The sequence below is a fragment of the Malania oleifera genome, chromosome 10 (assembly GCF_029873635.1).
Source record: "Malania oleifera isolate guangnan ecotype guangnan chromosome 10, ASM2987363v1, whole genome shotgun sequence".
Lineage (NCBI taxonomy): Eukaryota > Viridiplantae > Streptophyta > Magnoliopsida > Santalales > Ximeniaceae > Malania > Malania oleifera.
In genome coordinates this window covers 20,369,090-20,390,372 of record NC_080426.1, presented here as the reverse complement: position 1 = coordinate 20,390,372, position 21,283 = coordinate 20,369,090, and the positions used below count along the sequence as shown (strand labels likewise).

Here is a 21,283-nt window from a genome sequence, read left to right as displayed (position 1 = left end):
AAAAATGATGTATATATATATATATATATAGAGAGAGAGAGAGAGAGAGAGAGAGAGAGGGCGAAGATGGCTTAAGAATGAAGATAAAAATCGGATTTTTGATATATATATATATATATAGGGTCAAATTCGTCGACGAGACCTTGTATTCGTCGACGAAATTCAGGCTGTCTCAGAATCCCTTTCAGTATTTTCTCATCGACGAGGCCCTGTATTCGTCGACGAATTATCTTCTGTACTCATCGACGAACCCCTGTATTCGTCGACGAACCCAGGCAATCTCTTGAAATCATTTTTATCCCCCAAATGCAATGTCGTCGACGAAGTTTACGGCCTCCTTCTGTTTCTGTTTCTATTTCTCTCCCTCTTAATTATTCAAATTCCATTTTATTCGGGTTGTCACACTATGTATTTTTAAGGTGCAAGTATTCCCATGATTATCATGAATTACATGCTTACCATATGATCAAGGTCTTCTCATAAGTATGTCACACATGATAACTTCACCATCTCTTAAGAATCAATACTCCCATGACTCCCACCATCCATGACAAGTATGCAAACTTTCATGAAATTTACAACAAGTTACAAATGTGTTGGAGTCTGTGAATTAACTTTGTAAGTAGATAGAGGTGTCTTTGACTTGTCAAGATTTCATATTCTTTGAATTTGATCACTCTCCTCATCACCAAATATATTCATAAAAGTCGTCAAAGAATTTTTCTTTATGATATTTAGTAAAGTTCATCCTTTGGCCATTCATTGGGTGACTGAATTTATTTCACTTGAAATAAGTGGACTAGTGATTATTGTGGGTTTCAACTTCAACTATAAAAGGTGACTTATTTACTCCTTTGTTAGAACTTTTGAGTTGATCACCATGATAAGTCTCTCCCTTAGAAGAAGGTTAGAGATTTCAAACATCAACATATTTCTTAACACCAAGCTTGGAGATCTTTGCTCTGGCCTTTAAGGCTAGTTGGTAAGCATAACTCAATTTCCATAAATAATGCATCTCAACCTCATCTTAAATTAGAAACTTCAACCCATTGATATATTGGGCCGCACATTATCCCTCACACTCTTGGATATCATAATATAATTGTTGTTTGCATTCTTATCATATTTGCAAAGATTGTTGAATTAAGAAAATACATTATGAGAAAAATTTAAAAGAAGAAATTTCTTTTTCAGGCGAACTTTTGTCTTTGCTCAGTGACTAACTTTCTCTTGAGAAGACCCATCTCTCACACCTTGTTGTACCATGATGAGGCATAACAACCATTCTTATTGCAACTAATTTCACTTGCTAATTTTTGGTTTTTCTTATAGTCAAAGAATTTTTGGTATCAAATCATTTAAGGAACTCTTTTGCGTGCAAACCATGAAATTCTAAGAAATCAATTCTAATGCATTCAGCCAAAGAAAAATGCCCATCCACTCCCCTTTAGCTTGATGATGGTTAAAGGAATTTTTGTTTTCAACCTTATCACTAGAGTAAACATGGTTTAAATGATACTTATTTTGAGCTTCTTGAATGATAAGTTGTTTAACTAATCGTAACTTAAATTTCTTTATATCTTGCCTTAATGTGAAAAAAAATAAAGGAACAAACCAAGACAATAACACTAGCTTCAGTAACAAGTGAAATGGGAGGGAAAAGGTGCAAGAAGAAAAACTTTCAAAATTAAACACAACCAAAAAGAGAAGAAAATAAGAGTAATCACTAATTCATTTTTAAAAATATTTATTAAAAAAATATTACAACTAGAAATGCTTCTATTAATCATCATTCTCTTTTTTAGGCCCCTGAACCATAATTACTAATCAAGTAATTACAAACATAATAAAATATAAGATACTTAGCTATGTAACTTACTAAGGAAATAATAATTACTTTGTTAAGCTACAAAAACAGAACTTAAGTGGAATTAAGAAAAACTTTATTTAACTTGGGCTCTTAATTTAATCTCTCTCTCAAGGCAAACAAGATGCCATTGAAAAGATTTACTAACTTTTCTTAACACGTTGAATAATGAGTAATTCAAAAACATTGATCTAAATTATTTGCATAGATCGAGAATATGCTATTACCTCTGTTTAAAAGTATGTAAATTCTAAAAAATTTACACTCTTCACCCACCACAACCATCTAGGTCCCTCTTGGCAACAGTTCCCAACTAAATATTAACTTGGATGGTCCAAACTTGAAGGAGGGCTCCCACATATCAATTACCCTTCCCCTCATTTTCTTTTCTAGCAAGGAGAAATGAATAACCATTTTTCATTTATTTTTTGAAGTAAAAGCCACTAACATAAAAGAAACACAGAAATTTCAACTACCCCTCAACATTTAATTATTAAAATATTTACAAACCCCAACCCCCCCCCCCCCCAAAACAAAAAATCTATTTGTAAGAAATAAAAAGATAAAATAAAATAAAAGTTATTTGTGCCCTTTCAAAGAATGTTAGGAGAGGCCTACAAAAATCTTAAGACTTCATATAAGATTCACAAAGTTTTTGAAACCTAAAGGAAAGTAAGCTTTTATATGGGTGGGAAAATTTTATTGCCAATGTGATTGTAATAGGATTTCTGAGGGAAGCAACCATTTAGGACTTGGGCGTGCAAACAAACAGAAGCCAGACCTCCACGCCCACCCCCTAAGGGCTTGTTTGGCAATCCTCACTTGGAACAGTTTAAACAGTCCACAATGGATTTGGGTTGAAAGGTTCACAGCACCACCAGCCCAGCCTATTTCCAATATCTGTTTAAAATTGATCGTGAAGCTTCCTGGTACATTCCACTCTACCAACTTAGATTTTAGTGTACCAACTTAGCTCAAAAACACGTTTTGAGTATGTGCAAAGCATTTCATGCAACTGCAGTGCATATGAGTGTACTTTGTCCAAAGAAAATGTTAATTGCAGTATTTGAAATGAGATGTAAAAAAGAGAGAAGAAATTGCGGACCAAAAGGAAAGGTCATATGTTACATCTTGTTATCTCGTCTCTGCAGACAAAAGTGTCCCTAAAAGCATAAAAACCAGAGCTGTCAAACGAGGTTGGTCAACACCAAATACTCCACAGGCCATACCAGACCCCTACATATACATCCTTTCAATCCTTGTCTTCCTTGGCTGGCTGCATAAGGTGCTGGACAAGAACAAGCGAAGATTACTTCTCGGTCAGATATACTAAAGGCCAGCAATATGCCTATGCAACAAAGTACATAAAATTGGACTTGAATGTTCAGCATACCTTCATCTGACCCACGAACAAGCATTCCCAGCTCTGCTAATTCTTCTCCTATTTCCATTCTTCATCATCAGTGGCAAAACATAACTCTCAGAGAGCTCGTCCAACATCAGAACACCATTAAAAACCAGCAAGCTTCTTCAAAGACGCAAGAAGCTTTAACTGAAACCGAGGGTGGGGGAATGAATCCAAAGATTACCCATAAAGACCAAATTTTGCACTCCAGTCCACCCCTGGCTTTTATGCCTGCACACCTGCCATTTGAGACAACATATGCTGCTGTAGCAGCCTGCTGTATTTAAAACTTCGACTCCGGCTGGCAGGGTGCAGGCATGGCCCAGGCCCCTTACCGGGGCCGGGCTAATCCAAAACTCGGTTCAGGTTGCTGCTGGTGAGACTGCATAAACACATACAACAAATCACAGTCACATAGCAATTCAAACAGCAAAATAAGACGAGACATGCAGAAGAAAAACCTGCTAACTGGTGTCTCTATGTCATCAAGGTGCACTTCTATTTTTTTTTTTTTTGGTCGAGGGTTAAAAATGTGGTATACCTTTTCTTTTTGCTTTTTGAGAGAGATGTGGGGGGGGGGGGGGAGATGAGTTTGTTTCACCATAATGCAAATGAGAAGAAATTCTTGCGCATTCCATGCACTCATCTAGGAAAATATATTTGTTTACCATAGAGATTAGTGTGATTCCAGCCTATACAAAAAACCTCAGGCAGGAGAAGAAAAATATAGATTAGAACTTCTTAAGGGAGCAGCTTTTGTCAACAGTCAAGTTTGAATAAAGCAGACATGCTAGAAACATGCCAAATTGGAGGCTAAAAAAGGCAGGCTGAACAATGTCCATTGTTTGCTTAACATGACTAGTTGATAATTTATTAACATCGGAGAACATTGATATTGCCAAACCAATTGCTTTAAAAACCACAAAAATAAATAAATAAAATAAAATAAAATAAAAAATTTCTTCCCAATTCAAAGAAAATTTTTTATAAAAAAAAATTAATAAATAAAAAAATAAAAGAAGGTAAAGCCCATGATTCTAAGAAGGCCTTCGACAAAGGTCTCAATTTATTTGTGCTTGCATGAGAGAGAGAGAGAGAGAGATGTTAGCATTCATGGATTCCATTAACAGACTTAGGAAAAGAAATGTTATAACATTCATGAGCTCCATAGAGATTTTAGGGAAAGAGATTTACTGTAACTCTTCAAATTACAGCTTTAAACCCAATAAAGTCTCAACGTTGAGTAAGAATTTACTCAAGACTTAACAAAAGGTACTCACTGACCTTGTTTAATGTTTGCAGTGTGAAGCCAAAACACACACTTAACTCATAAAAATAATAGATTAGGGTAGGAAACCTATTAAGTTGCCATACCTGTGAAAAAGGTTGGTGAACATGTTCATGAGAATGGATGAAAGGCATTCCAGGTCGCTGACAAGGATACTGAGAGGAATGCAGGTATATGGACGAGGTGGAGCGTGCACCAACATGATTGGGATTAAATGGTGTCATTATGGTCTCAGGATGACCGTACCCAATCCCTGGAGCAGTCGATGGTGCGGCCCATGGACCAGGTAGATGCTGAGGGATTGGCCGAGGTTGATGCTCTGTAGAAATCTGAGGCCTGTGAGCTGATCCCAGTTGTGGGAATTCAGTGTTGTAGTTCAATGCAGGTGAATACAAAGGCTGCATGGTGTACGGTCCTCCATTGAACCCAAACCCAGGATCAAACCGTTGCATGTACCTAAACAAAATTTATCATCAATGCTTACTAAAGAGGAAAAAAAGGGGGGGGGGGGGGGAGGGAGGCAAATAGTTGCATAATGGGCCAGTCAACATTCCAAACAAGCAAGACAATAAAACATTTGAAAATCCAGACTAGATTGTATAGTTAAAAAGCAATCAATCTTTAGTGTGCAATTTCGAACCATCAAATTCAGAACTGTCTAGTCACAATTATCAAAGAAAAAACTCATAGTGCAACGAGACACTACATCTTACTACCACTTGCATAGGAAGTCATTAGTCAAATCAATTAGGGCTTGCATAAAACTTAAAAGGACTAAACCTGATCAATGACCCCAAATATTTCATTAATTATAGCAGAAATGAATGCAGCAAGATAACCAGCAAGAAAAAATGTACATATGGAAATCAAATTGAGGGCAAAAGGCACCGATTTCCCTTGAGGCTTGGTGAAAAGATGCAGACCTCCCTTGAGGTTTCAAATACCCCACGAATCTTGCTTCAAGCTTGAAAAAAAGACACAGGACATCCCCTAAAGTTTTGAAAATATCAAGGATCAGCCCTGAGGTTTGGCAAAAAACAAAGACCTCCCTTAATTTTTGGCAAAAAGACAAGCCAGGTGAGTGTGTATAAGTGTCTGAAAAAATCAAATGTCAAGGGAGTTCCGTGGGGTTTTCAGAAACCTGAGGGGAGGTTGGCGTTTTTTCTCAAATCTCAGAAGTACTGGATTTTTTGAAATCTCAAGAAATTTTTAGTTTTTGGGGGAGGTCCATCTTTTTGCCTAACCTTAGGGGAGATCGGTGTCTTTTATTCTAAAATTTATTTTAAAAACTTAAAGAGGGAAAGCAAGAATAATAGGTGCTTGAAGGCCGACAGGCTGTGTAATTCAGAATTAGCCTTCATAATAAATACAAAAGATGAAATTTAGAGGCATTTGTTAAGCTAGAATACTGCATCCAAAAAATTGTTCCAAACGAAGAGGGATACTATCTCCCCCTTCTGAAAAAGATGTGAAAAAGAAGTAAAAGAAACATCCTAAAATATCTCAAGGGATAAACACAACAATAGGAATAGTAGGAGATGAATAAGGCAAATAGCATACCTTTCATAGCTCCTGTCATAATCAGGGTCCTTACGGTCAACCTCACGGTCTCGAAAGATAGCCACTCTATTATTGGCTTTGTATCTACCAACTGGCTCTTTCTCTATTCTATTTCTAGCTGATCTACTGCTACTCATAGCAGAATCGACGAAACCCCTAGGAGCAATCATATCAGACCCCCCTGAAACAGATTTCTCTTCTATTTTTGATATCCCCAATGAACCATGCTGTATGGCATCCTGCAATCTTGGTTCACTCTCTGGTTTCCCACCTGCACTAGCAATTGCAATAACACTAGCACTAGCACTAGCACTAGCACTGGCATTGGCAATGGCACTGGCACTGGCACTAACACTAGCACTAGCACTAGCACTCGCACTAGCACTGGCACTGGCACTGGCACTGGCACTAGCACTAGCACTAGAACTAGAACTACTAGAGTTAAATATCCTCGCTCGAGCCCTGTTATACTCCTCCTTTCTTTCCTCAACAGTCTTGGAAATATTTGCCCTTAAAGAATGTGAAGTTGAATTATTCACAATCTGTGACCGTTTCGGTGGCCTCTGTTTAATTGCAAACTTGACACTACCACCATCTTCCATTGGTAAGTTCACAGGAATGTCCGCCAGGCGAATCAGAGGAAGACGGCAATCAGAAGTCTTGCGAACAATAATTCTGGAACCAGAACCATCAGGCAAACTATTGTCTAACAAAACCATTGACTGGAGTGAGTAATGCTGAGCTACGCGGTGGGCAGCCAACCGTAAATAGGAAGTAGGCAGCTGCTGAAACTCAAGTTGCTGTTGAGTAGGATCACGGATGAATTTCTCAACGTCTTGCTCCATTCGTAAAACTAAATAAAAGAGACAACAATTTTCATTTGCACAAAAAGAAACAAAAGATAACTAACAGATTAATATACTTATATCACATATGAACCATATTAAAAATAGCATAACGCTGATTATCGTGTTAAAAGGCAATAATTATAATACCCAAAATAACTGTTAGATTACCACTTCACTTAAAAACTTAAGTTGTTAGGTTGTGGGCCAACAATGTATATAAAGATTTAAAACTCCCCTGCACATGCAGCCTGGCAGCACGTGTAGAGATAAACACATGATAAATAACACCCATGATAGGGAACACTATTTTTTTTAACACCACACAATAAACACAGGCAACACGACTAGAACCCAAGACCTCCTAGCAACCAGCCCTGATACCATGTTAGATTACCACTTTACCTAATAGCTTAAGTTGTTAGGTTGTGGGCCAACAATGTATATCAAGCTTTAAAAATAACAATAAATAACACAAAATCTTAACACATGCATTGTATTTTAATTCCTTAAGTAGCTAATTATGACAAATATGACACTAAGCATACTAGAAACTAGATAAAACAGTAGCAGACAGTTAGGTGCCCAGAGCTGCACTGTTCTTCTATGAATAAAAGTGTTTAAATTTTAAAGATAAATAATAATTATTACTATTATTAAAAGGGAAAAAAAAAAGGCTTTTCATATTATAGAACTTACCATCCAAAAACTGATAAGAAGTGTGGGTAGTTTTATATTTTTACTGCTGCATATGAATTATATGGGAGTCGATGGTTAGTGAGAACCAAGAAGCATAAGAGAATCACTTGAGTGAAATTTCTCCCTGCTAGATATGCAACATCTTTTCTTTTCAACAGAGTTGCCATAATTTGTTATCATCGAGGGTGAGTTCATGTCGATGACCAACGTTTAGGGACTGGATTGAACTAAATATTACTGGAATGAGCTGGCTTTGAAGGATAAGCTAATCATTCAAAACACCATTAATGAAAAGAATACAACCAAAAAAAAAAAAAAGGGAAGTCAGTCTAATCCTTTTACTGTGCCTAGTCCTAGCCCATGGGGAGGACGGCCAGCTTTATACCATGTAAATGGGCCAAGGCCCTTAAGACATTAAATATACAATTAAGATGTGCAAATATCACCATCAACTGTATACAAATGCATGATACATAACATTGGTCTGTGGATGGCTGACCAATTAAATAAGGTAAAGAGTGCAAAAAGAAAATCCTCAATTTTATTCAACATTAAATACACAATTAAGAGTGCCATAATTGCCATCAACAAATGCCAAATATATAACATTGTTCATTGACCAATTAAATAAGATAAAGAGTGGAAATATAAAATTCTTAATTTTAGTAATTATCTAACATCATTACACTGTAATTGCCTCTTTTTTACACTTTATAGCAGATTCAGTTTACAAATTTAGACAATGCACACTGAAGGAAGCCTACCGCCATAGTGTAACATTCCATGCTTTTCTATGTTCGCACTCTGGTTCAAATTTTTCTTTTTTTAATAATAAAAGAAGATACATTAGTTAGCAAAAAGAGTCATTCCAACCTAAGTAAGGTGATGTGGGACAGCATCAACAATTTGCAGCCATGACAGAATGTAGGAGAGAAGGGAAGAGGATGGATGAAGGAAGAAAAAAATACAAGGGGGGAATCACACCTTCACTTTTTAATACAAAATTTAATAGTAACTACCTTCTACATAGCTTTCCCGTGCTATTTAGTACTTATAAGAAAGCTAATAACACATGAAATGAAAAAAATCCCCTAAAACTACAAGAAATTGCAAACACACCCCTAAATACATATGTTAAGAACAAGGCCCTAAGACATAATCCGACTATAAGCAAACTAAAAACACATAATAAACAACTAATTAACTAAGCACAGTTGGGTTTAGGACCCAATAATCCATTGATATTCTTCTTTGACATAGGCCTCCAAACTGGGTAGAAATGCTCCATCTAAATACAGGCTTCTCGCCCTAATCGCAAGGACAACAAGTCTTCAAATTTTTTAAAAAAAATTATAGAGGAAAAAAAATTTTAAGAGAAGAGAATGCAAGAAGGGTCTTAAGGGATCCTCCTTAGACAAAAAAGGGGGGGGGACCAAAAAGAAAAGAGAGAGAAAACATCAAAACAATACTGCCAATCTGCCATTCAATCACACTGAAATTCAGAAAAATACAACCCCTCAAACAACTAACTGTGAACGCCCACGACAATGCATACAGTGAATTCTATCTCTACTTCTTCCAAAACCTCCAAAACAAAAAGTTAAAATCCTCCATGGACTCTGGACAGACACAATTCTATCCAAATATTCCAAATATTTTGCACAAGACAAGTCATGAAAAAAAAAAAATGAAAAATCAGGTGAGAAGCAGATCCTCAGCTTTCATAATATAAACAACAAAAATCCAAAGATAAGGCCTTGAGTGCCCTCCTATTCTGCAACAGACAGTTTGTAGACAATTAAGAACAACTAACCCAATAAAAACCTTAGCCTTAATCTCAGAGGAGACTTTGGCCTTCCAAATAGAACAATGAAGCAAAAAAGACAGAATTACTTGGATCAAAAACTCAAAAAATGACCTACAAATGACTACTCATCCGAAGAATCAAGAACCCATGACCAATGGTCCATCCTCCTGGAAGGACTGCTACCCTTCAATGAGCACAACAAAGAGAGCTCCAACACCTCCCTATCATCAAGGGACCAACACAATAAAGTCCCAAGAAAACTCATACCCCATTGAAATATAAAAGGAAGAAATAGTTCCTTTATGCAAAGGGAACAGCCCATACAAACAAGGAAATGAATAGCAAAGTGCAACAAAACCCACCCAAATGTCTTCCCAAATATTAACAGGTTCCCATTACCCACAATAAAGTTGGTGTTACGGGGTAAATCTGAGAAATGCACTTTCAATGGCTCTCAAAAGAAACCCTCTCTTTAATCCCCCTCTTTGATCCTGTTCCATCATAGTTTGCCAAGCACTTCAAATTAGCAAGTTCTCTTCAGCACTTCTCCACCTTACTGTTACCTTCATCAAACACACTTTGCTGTAACCCATCTTATTTATTAATTGCTAAGCTTCTAACCTAATTCACAGGAATTGGCAGAATTCCATCCCTATACTTGCTTATTTAACCGATCCACCCCCTCAAAAATAGAAACCCCTTCCAACCCTTTCATCAGAGATGGAGGCACATATGATAAATCCACAAGTAAATCTGAATGGTCAAAATCATATCAATATTGTTCCCAAATCTCATCCAACAGCAACCCCTCATCACAATCAAAATCATTAAGGATGTCACTATCATTATCTGAGAAATCCCACCTTTCTTCTTCTCCTTACCTTTGCTAGCCCTCTCGCTAGTTACATCCTTGTCCCACATTTCAAGTAACCTTACCTCTCAATAAATTCAAAGTGAAAAGCTAAGAAATGGTTTCATTTGGAGGGACATTCAAAATTATGAAAACGAAGAAACCAGAAAGGACAACTAAAAAAAATAAAAAGAAAAGTAAAAATCGGTAACCTATTTGATTACATTTCCAAAACAAAAACAAATCAAAAATCTACTTGAACAAATTTGATCCTTAAATCAAATAACAATTGACTATAATTCATCCTTCAAATCACCAAAAATAGGTAGAAAACGAATTTCATTGAGGAAAGAAGAACAAGATAAGGGAGGTAAGGAGTCATGACAACCTCAAAAAATGAAAAAGAAAGCGAAACAATTCTAAAAGGAATTCCTAAAGAAACTAATACAAGAAACCTTTTTTTTTCAAACGGTACAACAACAACAACAAAACCAAGCCTTAGTCCCACTAAGTGGGGTCGGCTATATGAATCCTTTTCCGCCAATTTATGCGATCATGGACCATTTCTTTTGATAGATTCAAAGATATTAAATTCTTACTATCTCCTCCCAAGTTATTTTAGGTCTACCCCTACCCCTTCTATTGTCCCCCACAGTAACTAAGTCACTCTTCCTCATAGGTGCACTATAAGGCCTACGTTGCAAGTGTCCATACCATCTGAGTCATCCTTCCCTTATCTTATCTTCTATAGGAGCTACACCTAACTTACCACGAATATGTTCATTCCTTAATTTATCTTTCAATGTTATACCACTCATCCATCTAAGCATCCTCATCTCGGCAACTTTTACTTTTTGGATATTATGTTCAAACGGTATCTATCAAAATTAGAACACTTCAAATTTGCTGATTCTCTTTGACGCTTTTCTTGCAATACATCCTAACTCCTTTGCTATTGGAGCTGACAACCACATGCCCATCTTACCTAGGACTTCTTAAGCTTTCATAACCTTTCCATAGCCTCTGAAAAACAGGCAAAGGTAAAATATCATTGGCTTTTGATTCAGCCACCTGCTTCTCAACTAAACCACTACATGATTTATTGATTTCATCCTACCTAGAAGTATATACCCCTCCCAAACCAATGTTAGCATGGCATTTGATTTGCAGAATGAGGGCCAGAATCGAATGAAAATTCAAGCCATGATTCCCGTTCCATTGCTTGGTTTTCATAAATGACAGCAGAGTCACATACCACCAGGAATGCTGATTCACCCATTTAATGGATTCCAATTCCGCCTCTCACATAGAGAAATCCCATTCCATTCCAGCCTATTTTTTACATGACAAAAATAGACTTGATACCCCTACCTCTTCCACTCCATCTCTCCCAGCTGCTCACTGATTTCTTCCAAAGCTGCTAAATGAATCTCCATCTTCGAACTGACTTACGGTCGTCACGAACCATGGGATTACTGGACATGGAAGCCGGCATCTATGGCGATTGCCTTTTTTTCCAGATCTGAAAAATTATCTGCTGATGTATGTAAGAGGAAAATCTTAAATGTGAAATCTGAAATACAAGGGCAAGAGAATTTGTAACCTTGCTAATCTGTGCAAATTTGTTTTCACCATTAGTGATCTCCTCCTCCTCCACCAGAAATTGTTTCAGGCAAGAGAGGAATCTGTAACCTTGCTAATCTGTAAAAACTTGTTTTCACCATTAGTGATCTGATCCTCCATAACCAGAAACTGTTTCACCATATATTTTTTTTCTTTTACATGTTCAAATTAAAGTTGTTAAGTAATTGGAAGACGATCATGTGATGCTAACAGCTGCAGTCGCTAGACATGTGCCTCATGGTCCATTTTTCCTTCTTTTTCCATCATTCATTATTTTACAACAGCAGCATCAACACTCACCCCAAGTCATGCTATGTAATACAAAATAAATTTAATTTTATAAATTCTGTTTGGCAATATAAAAATATGTGTAATTCATGTTTTTTATTTAGGGATGTCTTCCAAATAAACTTATAGCTACTCCAAGTGTTTCATCCAAACATAGCAATTGAATTTGAACTTCAATCCCATTCTTACCTTGATCCCCTTTCCTGTTTTGACTCCATTCCAACCTCAACGTCATTCCAGGAACCCAAGGCAATGTAGGAGTCAGAGTACCACACAAGGAAGACATCATCTACAACTTCCAAAGAGTCCAGACCCAAACTATGTTCACAAAACTCGTCTAATAATAAGTCGTCATCACACACAACTCATTATTTGACTCACTCTCCCCCAATTCATCATCCAATTTCTTTCCTTCAATGAAAAGCTACCCTCACAACCCATCTGCCCACAAAAACACCTTGCTTCAATCAAACTCACCACCTGATTTCTCTCAATTCTAGTTGTCAGTCTCATTACTCTCAAAATTGGAATCTACTATTGATATTCAAGTGTCCACAATCTGCTCATGGAGACTTACACGCCAATTTTCAAGCCTCAATTTGCAAATTGATCTCAAAATCTGAGTTATCAACACAGGAAGTTAAAATGCTCGAGATGGAGACACAGAGGAAAGGTATTGATGGGGTGATGTCACAAAGAGTACAAGAACCAGTTGTTATAATCAAACCCCATGAGACAAGACTGCTGTTTGCTTCCTGAGAAATTAGGGTTGTGTTATACAAAATTTTTACATCTAGGGGATTTTTCAGGTATGGGTCTACCTGAACTGATTTGTAAATTGTAAATACTGGTTGGCCCAGTTGAGCTGTTTGGAACTGGGCCTACCCAAACCATTTATGAATCAGAGTTGACTCAGTTGACATGGTAGTTAAAAGCATGTCTGAGGCGCACCTAGGCATGAGGCACAGTGAGGCGACCAAGCTAGCACCTCATTCCTCTTCAGGCGATGCGACCTTTAAGAGCTGCAGATAGGCGCACTGAAGCACACTGATTCTCCAGGCGCAGCGAGTTGCACCTTGAAATTTTTTAAGCTGTTAAGAAATAAAATGTAGCCACGACCAGCCCTAGCCTTCTTCCAACAATCCAGTCTTCAACAATAAACTCGCACCAGCTGTAGCCCTTCGTCTTGACCCTTTGAAGCAGCACGAAACCAGCAAGAGCCGTTCGTCTTCGACCAATTGACTATTCGAATCAGTATGAAACCAGAAGGAGCCCTTCATCTTTAACCCTTTGAAGTTTGAACCAGCACGATACTTTCGTCTTCGACCCTTCAAACATTCTTCTTCAGCTTCTGCTTCTGCTTCTGCTTCTTTTTCAGTTCTTCTGCTTCTTTTTTTTTCAGTTCTTATTCAGTTCTGCTGCCGCCTGTGGCTGCTTCTTCTTATATTAACTTGCATTAAGCCTCTAAATTAATATTATATAATGTGTAATGAATTATGTTGTTTAATGCATGTTTATACTTTATAATTAACATATAACATTTTTCCTGAATTTAGCTGCTGTTTTGTAGTTTGTTGGGAAATGCAGTACACAAACTATACATTTTTCCTGAAATATATTAATATATAAAATTTTTTACTGAATTTAGCAGCTGTTTTATTGTACTCTTTTCTTTTGATATTGAAGATGCTTTTGGGTCTTCGGCCTGGCAATTTCATTTCATTTCTAATTTGAAGCTTGAACTCGTGCATGCATAATTACTTATGTTGAACTATGTTTGTTTCACTTGGAACTTGGTACTTGTCATAATTACTATTGAATGTTTTGGCCTTTTAAATTCTAATATAACTATTGATGTGTTTTTATATCAATTACCCACCAAATAGGCATTGTACACAATTCTAATAATTGTGCGCCTCACCTTCGCAAGGTCGCCTGACGCCTCAGCTCCAAGTACCCTTTGCGCCTTGGTGTGCCTTGCGCCTTTGACTACTACTCATAGTAGTTAAAAGCGTGCCTCCTAGGCACAAGGTGCAGTGAGGTAAAGAGGATTGCGCCTCAAACCATGAGGGGCGAGGCGACCAGCAAGAGGCGATGCGAGGGGCAGTGAGTCGCACCTTGTAAATTTTTAGCCTTTTAAATGAGAGAAATAGCCACGGCCAAAGTCGTAGCACTCATTCGACTAGAACGAACAGGAGCCCTAGCCCCTTTCGGCCCTTCGAAGCCCCACGACCTTCGCGAGTTCGTCTTGCACATTCGAACCAACACAGGAGCCTTCGTGATCCTTCGAACCAGCAGCGTGGGTTCATCTGCGAGCCTTCAAACCAGCCAGAGGCCTTCGCGACCTCGTCTTCAAGCTTTGAACCAGGATCATGAGTTCGTCTTCGACATTTCGAAGAAGCACGATCCTTCGCGACTTCATTTCAAACCAGCAAGGGGCCTCTCGAGTTCATCTTCCAGCCTTCGAACCAGCCGTGAGTTCATTACATCGTCTTTGACATTTCGAACCAGCAGCGAGCTCATCTTTGAGCCTTCAAACCTTTGTAAGTCTTCTTCTTCTTCTTTCTGCTGCCTGCATGCTGCATCCTGCTGCTTGCGTCCTGCTGCCTGCTGCTTCTCTTCTTCTTCTTCTTATTTTTCAGTTCTTCTTCTTCTTCCTCCGCCTCCTCCTCCTTCTTCTTCTTATTCTTTCCGCTGCCTACTGTTGATCTCATTTATTATTCATCAAATTTTCTCTTCTAATGGAAGTTGTACACATGAAGAAACAGAGCAAAACCTTGAAATGGAGGTTTCATAAATACTATTTCATGAAAATCTTTATGGTTCTATATCAAAGGAAACATATAAGATTTTGGTGCTGCATAAATGGGTCAGTTGAAATACAAGCCAAAGTTCCTAACCTTTTGGCATTAATAGAAATACAAAACACTCAATTCCTTTTGCTATAACTTTTTTATTTTTCAGTTTGTAAGTGGTTAAATTCAACCAAAATAAGTTTTAGTAGTCACACTCACACATCTCATTAAATTTATTCAATATTTAGTACACTGAATTGCCATGAGATGAGAGTGAAATGAAATGAAAATTCATCCGCTGCCTGCTTGTTATAATATTATATGTAATTACTAATTAAATATTTAGTTTAATGTAAGTTTATATATTATCAGTTTATAACTAATACATAATATTCTTTTTACTGAAATTTAGCTACTATTTTTTAATTTGTTTGGAAATGCATTATATAAGTCTTAAATTTTAAATGGGTTATTGCTTGTATTACGCTATTAGCTACTAATACAAAATAAGTTATTGCCTAATTTTCCTGAAATATATGATACATTGATACATTGTTTTTTTAGTTAGGATACCAAGTCTAAAATCTTAAATGGATTTTGGATGTGATGACTGATGATTGAGGAGGATTTTTAGATTTTATACTTAGAAATCTTTTATTGTACTCTTTTCCTTTGATGTTGAACAATGTTGAATTGTTTATGCTTTTGGGCTTCGTCCTAGCAATTTTATTAAATTTTCAATTTTGTTATTGAATGTTTTGGCATTTTAAATTCTAATATTACTAGATATTCATATGTTCATATATCAATTACCCCAAATAGACATCTTACACCATTTTAATATTTGTGCACCTCACCTTCATGAGGCGCGCGCCTTCGCCTCGTGCCTCGGCTTCAAAGACCCTTTGCGCCTCAACTCACCTCGCGCCTCTGACTGCTCTGTTACTACTATTCCAGTTGAGAAATTTGTATCTAGGTCTACCCAACTCAGTATTGAGATCCCATTTGACAAGGTTAAGGTATCTAGACCAGGATCAACATGAACAAGTTTGTAGATTCTGTGGAGTACGGGATGACCTGGTTGAGAATATTTGAATTCGAATTAGCCCATACCCAAATCAAGAAATGCAATGAATTTCATATAATAATGATTTTGGAGGTGTAACCCCATTAGTTTCATTGTAAAATAGTTAAAAAAAGGAGAAAATATACAAGGGAAGAACCTAAATCCATCAGAAAGCAAGAAACAGATTGCATCTGATACGATCGCTGGCAATAGGAGCCTCCCCTGGAGGCTCGGCTTCTTTGTGCATCAAACAGGGAGTTCTCATCCTCCTATATGTCTCCTTTGGAAGCAAAATAAGCCTTTGACACCCCCTGAGTGAATGCGTTTAGATCTATCAGGTGGGGAGGCTGTTAACTTGTCATGATCGGAACCTTTGATTCCCTTTTTTAAGACCAGTTCTGCCAATCTGACCTACTGAGCAAGTTCAGCCTGGTTCAAACCTTTTATAATTATTCATTTATTTCCTTTCCTATTATATTTATTATATTTCTTGTTCTTTAATAAAATCAACTCCTAATTTTTTTTGTTTATTTTTGCTCAGGTGACATTTTTGAAAAATAATAAAAAATGAATCAAATAAAAATTAAAAAATAAGAGAATGGCTTGTTTGTTAAATCTTCATTTCTTGATTGGCAATTTGGCACTTTTAACTCTGCGTTAGATTTTTGTCATGTGCTCTATGATTTATTACTTCATCTCCTTTTTTTTTAGAAGTAGATTTATTGAAAACTCTTGACCAAATCAATCCGGCATCGAATACGCAAAGAGAGGGCACTAGTGCTCTCCGAATCCTTGCTTGCAAGATAATACTACCACAAATAGCACTACCATGAAGAGCATAAGGTGCCTCAATATTAATTGGAGGGTAATTCTACAGGGGCGACTGAAACATTGATCCTTATATGCTATATTTGGGTGCACTAGAGCTATCCCAAGGTCCTAAGGTGAGATGCTCCTTTGCATACCTAATCAAGACTACCGTGAAAAGGCGCAAGGGGATTCAATGATAAAATAGAGGATAAAAGAAGCTAAGAACTGTTAGTTTGATTTGGGTGATTGGATATGATTAAGTAGGTACTAGGTACCATTCATGAAATGGGTGCATAGGTCTTCCCCGCACATAAATGTACTCCCAAACTCAACTCATAAACCACACCATCTACCTTTTATACATTCACTTTAGGCCTAATCTAGGTTCGCTTAAAACGGCAGCAATTAAGTGACCTAACCATACATATGATGAGTAATGGATTGTGACCCATTACTCACCATAATCAATTCATTATTCCCCTCATCAAAACACCAGATCCATGGTCCATACATGTTGACACCTCGGTAAATGGATGTCCACACCGTTGTTTTCAATATAAATATGAGGCATGCAATGGGTTGTCAATCCTGATAATTGTTTGACAGTCCCCATAATGCAGCACATTTTGTCTTTCCCCTTAGAATTGTCCTAGGTTATGCCCACTTAAAACAACTACACCTTGCATAAATTTCTATCTAACACTTTCATTAGATATCCATACAATAACAGCATGAAAAGATAAAAATTTGAACTCATCAAGTAACAAGCCTGCCTTAGAACATGATGTGCATCATGGAGGAGGAGAACTTCATTTGATAAAGTTTGAATATTGGTGCACAAAGTTAGGATTTGCTTGGATTGATAGCCCAAAACTGGACCAATCAATACTGTCCCACAAAAATTAAAAATACTGCTAAGTAAACCTACATGGAACTGAAGCAATCCCCAGGTTCATCTGGATCAGTTATTTAGTTCACCAAATAGAAAAGATAAATAAACCAGAAACAGTTAGTATCACAAAAAATTATCAACCAACCAATATCTATTTATCACCCTAAAAGAAATAGACAAAGAAGATAAAGAGCCTGATCCTGAGGAAAAATAGTTTATGCCAGCTTGTGATTGGGGACACAGTAACAAGTGTAAGTATAAAACAAAAAAAAAATTGTTGGAAATGGAAGTAGATCAAAGAACTTCATCCAAATAGTAATGAGAACCAAATTCAACAAACTGAACCAAACGAAACAAACATTTGCTCTCAGATTTAACAATCCTATATCCATATTATTTCTCAAAACATTGTGAATTGTAACATGGTTTCCAGCAGTCATCATTTTTTTCAAAATTTAGCTAAAATTAAATACTATAATAAGAAAACAAAGTAGATTTTTTTACAAGCAGTCAGCAACAAGCAAGCTTATTTTAGGCACATTTATGTTCCCGATAAAAACCCATTAGAGGGCATAATTTTAGTGAGAATTTAACAGCATAGATTCATACAAGTTGCAACTGTATAGTGCCAAGTTGAAAGATACCAAGTATCATTGTCAAAGGAGGCACCTCAAGGTTTTCAGGATGAGTTGTAGGCCTGTAGGCTTATTCAGACACAACCTTTTAACGTGTGCAACTATTTTCTTTTTTAGAAAAAAAAAAAATAACGAAGACTGTAGAAATAAAATGAACACTCACTGTTGAGGCAAAAATAAAAATTCTAAAATTATTTTTTCCCAGGATTCACAATAGAGATATATTTTCCTTATTTCATCACAAGATTATCCATTCATCCAACTTAATAAACAAAAAATAAAATAAAATAAACCTATCGTCACAAATCCTTGAACAAAGAAAAAAGAAATTAATAAACCAAAATCAAAAGCAAATAAATTTTCGCTTCCTTCTTGCATCAATGAAATTTTTGTTATCTAAAAATATTTAAAGCAAACAAAAAAACCAAAAATTAGAAGGAAAAAAGCATACTCGAAAGCCGCTCGCGAGGGTTCTGCAAAGCTTCACGAAGAAACAGATCAACCTGGCTAAGAGCGTCCTCGGAAACACTCCCACCCTTCTCACCACCAACAGAAGAAGATGAAGACGACGAGCCGGAAGCTGGAGCCGAAGCTGAAACCGAAGCATCGACGCGGTCGGAAGAAGAAGACGAAGACGAAGACGAAGGGGGCTTCGAGGCCTTGAGCATAAGCCGGTTCATGCTCTCGTCAAGGTCAGCCACCTCCCACGACTCGGGGGCTCCGATGTCCTCCGCAGAGCCCTCCATGGCAAGGGGAAAGTTCTAGGGTTTGCGTTAAGAGGAGATCATCCACGAAAGCTTGTGCCTGCGATCAAAACCCTAGGTGTGCATAGCTCAATTTTCATCGGAGACGAGGAGACGTGAATCGGAGGGTTAGGGGTTTGGGGCGAAGGGAGGAGAGAGACGGGGGAGAGATTGATTAGGGCACGGAAGGGATGAGAGAGTGAGAGATAGGGTTTGACAAGGAGAGGCGTTAAAGCGTGTGGCGTTGCTGTCACACGTGCGGAAGCACTTCGCTGTTTAAGCTATTCTGATTCTGATATCCTTTTTGGGTAATCGGGTACAGGGGAAACGGGTGGGTCGGTGAAGGCTGAACCGGGCAGGTGAACCAGTGGGGAGGATCCGGGTGGAGAGCTTACATGAGAAGCTGCTATAATGCTATTTGTAGCCGATTTATCACTTATTTTTGAAAAGTTTTTGTAGGATATGATTTGGATTTTATTAGTTTTGAGTGTTTAGTGATTTTTAAGTAAATATGAAATCATTACTATTGAAAAAATGGTTATGATTTGAAATGGTAAAGATTCATTAATTAGTAATAGTCTAACAAATTTGAATTCTAACATTTTTTCAAATAAAAAAATTCAATCGTAACGGCAAATTATAACAACAATATTTATAAATATAGCATTAATTGTCAATAACTTTCCAGTCAAATATGCTCGCAATTTAAACATATTACTTTTTGAGCGTTGATTACTTATGCACGTGATTTATATGCGTCTAAAATGGACATTTTATTTTGAATTAGATAATTATTTTCTTATATGGAAGAATCGTGCATGAGTTTTTGAAAGATAACAGATCTTTCTTGATTATAAATTTTAGTCTTATAGAAAATCAAAAATCCTAAATAAGAAAGCATATCCCATTTATTTCATGGATCTTTTGCCATTTGTATTTGTGTGTGTGTGTGTGTGTGTGAGAGAGAGAGAGAGAGAGAGAGAGAGATTGGGATATTATTTGGCTTACAAAAAACAAAGAGGGGTGAGTGGTTTGGGATTTTTGACCAGAAGGGGCAACAGGACCACTTCTTGCATTGCCATATAAACTAATAATTAAACATGTGAAATTATTAAATATATTAAATACGTTTTATCACAATTTTCAATGACATTACAAAATAATGACACAATTTTTTTTTTCATCACTCCTTTAAATATATAGTAAGAAAAAGACGATAGTTGTCTGACAAGTCCAAAAAATTATGGCCAAAGATTGAAAAAATAAAAGATCACATAAATTTGGCACTTGTTTGCGACTTTTTAAAAATCGTGGCAAGTATTCATTATTTCACATAATTCATGCCCATGACAAATATGTGTACATATATATATATATATATATATATATATATATATATATATTTTTATTTATTTATTTATTTATGTGTATATATATATCTTGAAAGATTACTTCTACAACCATCGACCAAACATGTAGACTTTTACATAACGTGCAACTTGTTAAGCAAGAAAATCAAGTATTAGAAGGGGAAATTTAGGATATTCCAGTAGTGAGAGATTTTCCTGATGTATTCCCTGAGGATTTGTCGGAACTACCTCCTGATCGTGAGGTAGAATTTGTTATTGATGTAGTTATGAGGACAACACTAATTTCTAAAGCGCCGTATAGAATGGCACCAACAGCACTAAAAGAGTTGAAGGAACAGTTATAGAAACTGTTGGATAAGGAGTTTATTCGGCCAATGTGTCGCCTGAGGAGCGCCGGTATTGTTTAGGGAAGAGAAATATGGGTAGATGAGAATGTGCATCGGCTACATATTTTCATATTTCCATAAGTCGGCCAAAATAGTAGGGACAGTTTAATCCTAAAATTAAGATGCCCATGAGAATGTAAGATACTAAGTGGACAACAATTGGACTCCTATGTTCTGTGGAAATTCTTTATTCCCTGGGAAGTGGGGTTATCATAATAACCTGAAACCAACTATGAGAACAAGATGTCATGGGCATCACATTGCCAAGTCTTCCGAAAGATCCTGTGAATCAAATAACACCTAACATAATCATCTTTAGCAACTTACCTAGAAAAAAATCATGCTGATACTCGG

The 21,283-nt window shown here is 36.8% G+C and overlaps 1 protein-coding gene across 3 annotated transcripts; it reads right to left on the bottom strand.

Annotated features, from left to right (window-relative positions):
* Window positions 1–2,872: 2,872 nt before the first annotated feature.
* LOC131165737 (uncharacterized) lies at window positions 2,873–19,566 on the bottom strand. Of its 3 annotated transcripts, XR_009139637.1 has the most exons (5): window positions 18,882–19,566; window positions 6,121–6,973; window positions 4,647–5,016; window positions 3,261–3,654; window positions 2,873–3,155 (listed from the first exon to the last, which is right to left on the bottom strand). XR_009139637.1 is itself a non-coding variant. In XM_058123759.1 (4 exons), exons 1-4 carry the CDS (start codon window positions 19,174–19,176, stop codon window positions 3,604–3,606), a joined length of 1,569 nt encoding a protein of 522 aa, XP_057979742.1. In that variant the 5' UTR covers window positions 19,177–19,408; the 3' UTR covers window positions 2,873–3,603. The 3 variants fall into 3 exon arrangements, 2 of the variants coding, with proteins under 2 accessions (XP_057979742.1, XP_057979741.1); XM_058123759.1 differs by having other exon boundaries at window positions 2,873–3,654; window positions 18,882–19,408; XM_058123758.1 differs by lacking the exons at window positions 2,873–3,155; window positions 3,261–3,654 and having other exon boundaries at window positions 4,363–5,016.
* Window positions 19,567–21,283: the final 1,717 nt, after the last annotated feature.

Bases quoted from the DNA above. Each gene is read 5' to 3' on its own strand.
- LOC131165737 (XM_058123758.1), bottom strand. From the start codon at position 19,176: ATGGAGGGCTCTGCGGAGGACATCGGAGCCCCCGAGTCGTGGGAGGTG. The intron at 6,974-18,881 runs GTATGCTTTTTT...TCTTTTATTTAG, and splicing joins CCCTCGCGAGCGGCTTTCGA to TTTTACGAATGGAGCAAGAC. The intron at 5,017-6,120 runs GTATGCTATTTG...AATTTTGTTTAG, and splicing joins TATGACAGGAGCTATGAAAG to GTACATGCAACGGTTTGATC.